Here is a 6,874-nt window from a genome sequence, read left to right as displayed (position 1 = left end):
AGATATGGTCGACCGAGAGTGCTCGCATATACCATGGCTCCTCGCACATTCCGTCAAGGTAACAGACATTGCGTCTGAGCATAAGTTCTAAGCATAGTTTTACTATTATATTTGGTATAAAACAGTTAAAAGCATTGGTCCCGGCCCAGCGAATTACGACTTAAACAAATCCCCATATGTAAATTCCACTAGACCGCCTGAATACTCGATTAGCCGTCGGAGCAGCATTCCAAATAAAAATATAGCACCTGGACCAAATGCCTACGGTGTTAAGGATCATCTTGTAAAGCCATCCGCTCCTTATTACAGCATGTAAGATCGAGGCCTGCAGACCAAATTCTCATATCAGAGCTGTAGTTATAATTACACTTCAATTTCAGGGGTACTCGTTCCGGCTTGAAAGAAAAAGGTGGTTCACCAGGTCCTGCCAACTACAATCCCGGCGATATTAATATTACATTGACAGCTGCGCCCAAATACACTATGCGTCCACGAACAAAGTTAGCAACGAAGAGTGTAGGACCTGGTTCAAATGCTTACAATCGTATGCAGTATCAACCTGGCAAAGCCGGACCAGCGTATTCGTTTGGTGTCCGCCATTCACCCAAAGCACCACCAATGATTGTCGCCTGCGACAACATGTAAATGCATTCTAACAGAAATTATTGTATTTATTTATAAATGTTAAAAGAAAAAGAGAGAAAAAGCTAAATAGTTGTAAGGGAAAAATGCAATATAGTTGTAGGAATTAGTTTGGCAGTAATAAAAAATTATAAAGTTACACAGATTTTCCCCATTGTTTTGCAAAAACCAAAGTAGCGCCGCCAGGGAATTGCAGCTTTTGAATTAATGTTCGAAATGTCATGCCATTTTTGCATGTTGTGTTAGAAAGTAAGTACTGCCTGAGAATTGTAGGGTTTCGTTAATAGTGGGAACAACGGTAAGTAATCCTAGGAACTTGAGAGATGTGTTATTAACGTGACATCGGGTGATGTTCGTGTAATTTCCTACCAAACCGACCTGTACTTAACAATCTGTTTCTATACGTCTCTGCGTATTCGCAAGTATTATTATTATCTTTGAGAAATCTGGAAATTGTCATGTTCGTTGTGTAATTCCCTTTTAAATCTTCCATGACTAAACTGAATAAAACTTCACTTTTAATCCCACGTGGGGGAGTTATTCAATTTACAAATTGTACAAACTTATAAGTTATATATAATATAACATATATGTATATATATATATATATATAAATAGTAAATATAAACAATTATAAACTAAAAGCTTCATTGTTTCGGATCCTGATGACACAAAAATGAGATTAATATAAATTATTCAGTACTTTGTTTACATTTATATATTTTTATATATTTTATTATATGTTAATACGTTATATATGTTTTTATCTTTCAAATGTTTAACAGTAACTTTAAAATAACGTTGTCGTAAGAGGTTTGCGATAAATTAATTTAAACATTTTTTATTAATGAGAAATTGTTTTTTTGTTTTGGTCAAAAATTGAAATTTTTCACTCAAACAATCGTTAATTACCAAAAAAGCCAATATTTTTAATTAGCTATGGGCAAGTAGATTAAAAGTTTTTTTCTTTTAATTTCAAGTTGATTCCCGCCCCTGCATTATTTTCACAAGCACAACCGGTAACTTACGAAGCTACCACAAGCACAGAATTTTGTAAAAATACAGCTGTATATTTCAGCAGGGTTGTCAAATATCCACATTTACTTCAAATAAAAAGTAATAAGAAAATTTGTTTTCTATGAATTGAAGAGTCTGAAATTAGTTTGAATAGATGCTTGGTCAGTTTTCTTAAAAATTCTCATGTAATTTCTGGCCTTAGAAGAAAAAAAGGGTTTGTGCGCAATGCCTTAAATATGCTGCTAAGAATACTGCAGGGAATGGATTGAATAAACGCACAGAAGTGTGTAAATTCACGTTGTCATCGTCACGTACGTTGAAAACACACTAAACTATATTATTATTGACGTGGCCTGAGCCTATAAAAAAAAACAGTCTTTAGGATAGTGAATTGAAGAAATAGTTTCCTTCTCTTTAAATTTGTGCACAAATACTGTGACGGAAATTGTGCCATCGAAAGATGACAACGTATGAGGAGTTTATACAGCAGAACGAAGATCGAGATGGCGCCAGGCTAACGTGGAATGTTTGGCCTTCCAGTAGAATAGATGCTAGTAGGCAGGTGGTGCCACTTGCGTGTTTGTATCAGCCATTAAAAGAACGCTCTGATTTGCCACCTATTCAATATGAGCCCGTTTTATGTACGAGAGCTAATTGTCGTGCCATCTTAAATCCTCTATGTCAAGTTGATTACCGTGCCAAATTGTGGGTGTGCAATTTTTGTTTCCAAAGGAATCCGGTAAGTATTTTGTTATTGGGCTTGGCTAGTTTTTTTTGCATCTCTCAAATACATGCACTTGTGCAATTGATTTTTTTAATTCAATATACATTAAAAGTTTTTCTTAAAAATACATCAAAGTTCGAGTTGTTGTTCAAATCAACTTCAATTTGTAGCTGGTTGTGAAGGGGCGTGAATTTTCGACTTTAATCTGGTCGAGCATGTTTCATTACCTTGCTAAAGGGAAAAATATTTTATGTTTGGAAAAGTCCTCTGTTGATTATGTCGTGGCTTACAATCAAGTCGCCGCAACTTTTAATTAATTAATTTTAGGCATTTAGTTGCCCAATATCTCAATGTAAAGAATACTCAATTCAGATGAGTTAACAAATATTCAGATGAAAGTAAATGGGTAATCTAATGATGCCTTAAAAATTAGCGCAACTCACCCCCTCCTTTTTTTGCAGTTTCCACCACAGTATGCAGCAATTTCAGAACAATGTCAACCGGCCGAATTAATTCCTACCTTTAGTACCATTGAATACACTCTCGCTCGGGCACCTTGTATGCCGCCGGTATTCATATTTTTAGTAGACACTTGTATGGACGGAGAAGAATTGGATGCTTTAAAGGATTCCCTACAGATGTCCTTGAGTCTTTTACCACCGACTGCTTTAGTGGGATTAATTACGTTTGGTAAAATGATTCAAGTTCACGAATTGGGGGCAGAGGGCTGTTCTAAAAGTTATGTATTCCGAGGCACTAAAGACTTAACTGCCAAACAAGTGCAGGATATGCTGGGCATTGGTCGCATGGTCTCGGGATCTCAAGCAGTTGCAGCTCAACCAATGCTTGGGCAGCAACGTATGCCTGGTGCCGTGGGCACTCAAGCAGCTGCATCATCACCAGTGAATCGATTTCTACAGCCAGTTTCCAAATGTGACATTGCTCTTGGGGATTTGTTGAGTGAACTACAGCGTGATCCTTGGCCTGTGGCCACTCAGGGCAAGCGTTACCTCCGTTCTACGGGCGCAGCACTGGCTATTGCTGTAGGCCTATTAGAATGCTCTTATCCTAACACTGGCGCTCGCATTATGACATTCGTGGGTGGACCTTGCTCCCAGGTAAAAATATTTGGATTTTGTTTTCCATACAAAATTTACTTTTCGCTTTTTCAGGGCCCAGGTCAAGTGGTTGACGATGAGTTAAAGCATCCAATTCGTTCTCATCATGATATACATAAAGACAATGTAAAATTTATGAAGAAGGCAATCAAGCATTATGACGCTCTAGCTCTGCGCGCAGCGACAAATGGTCATTGCATTGACATATATTCTTGCGCGCTTGACCAAACTGGTTTAATGGAAATGAAACAATGCTGCAATTCCACTGGTGGTCATATGGTTATGGGAGATTCCTTTAATTCATCCTTATTTAAGCAAACATTTCAACGCGTATTTGCCCGAGATAGTCGTGGCGATTTAAAAATGGCTTTTAATGGCACTCTAGAAGTGAAATGTTCTCGTGAGCTGAAAATTTCAGGTGGAATTGGTTCGTGTGTGTCTTTGAATGTGAAGAACCCGTCAGTGTCGGATGTTGAAATTGGCATGGGTCAGACGGTTCAATGGAAGCTTTGCACATTTAATCCCAGCACAACCATGTCTTTCTTTTTTGAAGTGGTTAACCAACATTCTGCTCCGATACCGCAAGGCGGGCGCGGTAGTATGCAATTCATAACCCAATATCAACACCCAAGTGGTCAAAGACGAATACGAGTAACGACTTTGGCAAGAAAGTGAGTAAACATCGTATTCTATCTTAGCCAGAGATCACATTATTTATGTTCTTAGTTGGGCAGATGCAACAACGAGTATTCATCATATTAGTGCAGGCTTTGATCAGGAAGCAGCAGCCGTAATTATGGCTCGTATGGTAGTATATAGGGCGGAAACGGATGAAGGGCCCGATATATTAAGATGGGTTGATAGGCAGTTGATACGTTTGGTATAAACAAATGATAAAAATTGCATTCCGTTGCATTTTAACTTTATTTCGTTTTTATCATTTGTAGTGTCAAAAGTTTGGAGAATACTCCAAGGACGATCCAAACAGTTTTCGCTTAGCTCAGAATTTTTCCTTGTTTCCTCAATTTATGTATCACTTACGTCGTTCACAATTCTTGCAAGTTTTCAATAACTCGCCTGACGAGACCACATTCTATAGACACATGCTAATGCGCGAGGATCTTACTCAGTCATTAATTATGATACAACCAATATTGTACAGCTACTCATTTAACGGCCCACCTGAGCCTGTCTTATTGGACACGTCTTCCATACAGCCAGATCGTATATTGCTTATGGATACATTTTTCCAAATTCTCATTTATCATGGTGAAACCATTGCTCAATGGCGTGCCTTGAAATACCAGGATATGCCCGAGTATGAGAACTTTAAACAATTATTGCAGGCACCCGTAGATGACGCTCAGGAAATACTCCAGACGCGTTTTCCAATGCCGCGTTACATTGATACGGAGCATGGCGGATCGCAGGCACGATTCCTATTGTCCAAAGTTAATCCTTCGCAAACACACAATAATATGTATGCATATGGACAGGTGAGTGTTCGTAATTTTTCCTTCCTATATATATAATGTTTCTTAAACATATTCTTTTAATTATTATGACCTGCGTGAAAAACTGACGGCACCATTGTCTTCTCCCTTAATTTTTTTTGTTAATCCAACATTTGTCACTGAAACCAATAAAGCCACCGATTGGCCAAAGCATGGTAATATATATTTTATTATTACAAGGCGGTACCTTTAAATTAAAATAAAATGGTGATGGTGTATAATCCCTTCTAGCAATTTATTTTAATAAAAATTCTTGCATTTATATTATTAACTGTGGCTCGAAATGCGAGAAATAATTTTTACAATTAGCGTCAGCGTATATCCAAGAGATTTTTCCTTTGAAGAAATTCGGTTGATGTGTACTTTTCGGCAAAAAATTCATAACCGGTTGTACCGATGTTCCTTTATTCGATTCTTACTATTAATTATAATCTATACACAGGCTGTCTACGATGTGTGATGTGCTTTTCTTATAGGATTGCTCTTTGCCATTTATCTTTTCGGTAAAATGCCTTCGAATCTTTAATTTTATGAGCTGGTTATCCCTCTCTCAACGATAGCATGGCAAAAGAAAGAATATAAACTAAAATGGAAAATGGTTTCCTCTTTCGGCTTATTGATCTCTAAAGAGAATTCACCGCACATCTTACATGGGATATAAGCAAGCTAACGCAAAAATCCCACGAAAAATTAATTAATCGAATGGTTTTTGACTTAAAGACTTTACTGGAAAAACATATCAAACATTTAACTTACATCCAACTTAGAACCTCTACAATTTCATAAGGTAGGGATTAACAGATTTTTTTAATGGTCGGTGAAATTAAGTACCGATTTAAGGGATTTGCGAACCTATGCTGGCGAGAATGAGAGAAAAAAAATTAAAAGTCAAGCTTTTTTCAGTTGAAAGTTTTTCAACTTTGATGGTGTATAGAGATTGTGTTACCTAAGCTGAATAGGGGATACAGGATTCGCGTCTGCAATGTATATTTCTTTTCATATTTCTATGCGTTCGATATAATTAATATATGTGCTCTTTAATCGCTTTGGCGGGCGGAACAAAACTTATCGATCCACCTGTAAGCGCTCTCATTTCATGAAAAATTTAGGAAAAATGGCAAATAAACGTTACGTTCGCTTAACATATAATAATTACGTTACGTTACGTTAAACATTTTAACATTTGTTAAACATCATTCATCATTTATTAGTTTGTGAATATCAGATCGTAACCACAGCATTGAATCCCATGCGCGGTCAAAATGCATTGGTCCATTATAATTCCATATCTGAAGTATCTCATGTTAATATCATATTTGCAAATTTCATGGTATTTTATTTCAGTTCTTATAAATTTTTAATCAATGAGCAGCTACGCTTAACAAGGATACATTAATAATTGTTCCAACGTCTTGCAAATGGTTATTGGTTATTGTAAATATGGAATAATGCCTCTAAGCTTAGATCAATGTCTCCCTTTTAATAAAGTTCACGATTGATTTGTCTTTCATTATCGTTTTAGGATGGTGGCGCGCCTGTATTAACTGATGATGTTTCACTTCAGTTGTTTATGGAGCATCTAAAGAAGTTGGCTGTTTCATCTACTACTTGAATTGTGAAATTGATATTAAGTGAACGAATTATTATTTAATCTTACTATAAACTCCTTTATTGATAATAAAAGTAAAATTACAGTTTACGAATAAAAAAAAAAAAACTACGAGTTTTTAAACGAACACAAGTTAAAACTTTTAATCATTTAGTCAGCTTTCAGTGTTTTTATTTCCAGTTCATTCCTTTATATTCCAGGCAAGAGTCGCCCGAGCAATACTCAACACAAATACTTATTTGTACTTAAA

At 36.4% G+C, this 6,874-nt stretch overlaps 2 protein-coding genes across 2 annotated transcripts in view; both read left to right on the top strand.

Annotated features, from left to right (window-relative positions):
- The window catches only part of LOC119639620 (outer dense fiber protein 3-B-like), a 1,127-nt gene extending 482 nt beyond the window's left edge, over nt 1–645 (top strand). Inside the window, exons 2-4 of the mRNA XM_038037107.1 lie at nt 1–58; nt 126–312; nt 381–645. The exon at nt 1–58 is cut by the window's left edge and continues 164 nt beyond it. Of these exons, the coding sequence (XP_037893035.1) occupies nt 1–58; nt 126–312; nt 381–645 (510 nt within the window). The remainder of the gene's footprint in view (nt 59–125; nt 313–380) is intronic.
- A 1,324-nt stretch (nt 646–1,969) lies between these two features.
- LOC119639429 (protein transport protein Sec23A) lies at nt 1,970–6,697 on the top strand. The gene is made up of 7 exons (XM_038036800.1): nt 1,970–2,398; nt 2,845–3,501; nt 3,556–4,172; nt 4,228–4,381; nt 4,449–4,997; nt 5,150–5,170; nt 6,538–6,697. The coding sequence occupies exons 1-7, from the start codon at nt 2,120–2,122 to the stop codon at nt 6,625–6,627; spliced, it is 2,367 nt and encodes a 788-aa protein (XP_037892728.1). The 5' UTR covers nt 1,970–2,119; the 3' UTR covers nt 6,628–6,697.
- The last annotated feature ends 177 nt before the right edge of the window (nt 6,698–6,874 follow it).

Source organism: Glossina fuscipes, unplaced genomic scaffold (genome assembly GCF_014805625.2).
Source record: "Glossina fuscipes isolate IAEA_lab_2018 unplaced genomic scaffold, Yale_Gfus_2 112, whole genome shotgun sequence".
NCBI lineage: Eukaryota > Metazoa > Arthropoda > Insecta > Diptera > Glossinidae > Glossina > Glossina fuscipes.
Note: the sequence above shows the minus strand (reverse complement) of the source record. Positions and strands in the feature narration are given on the sequence as shown.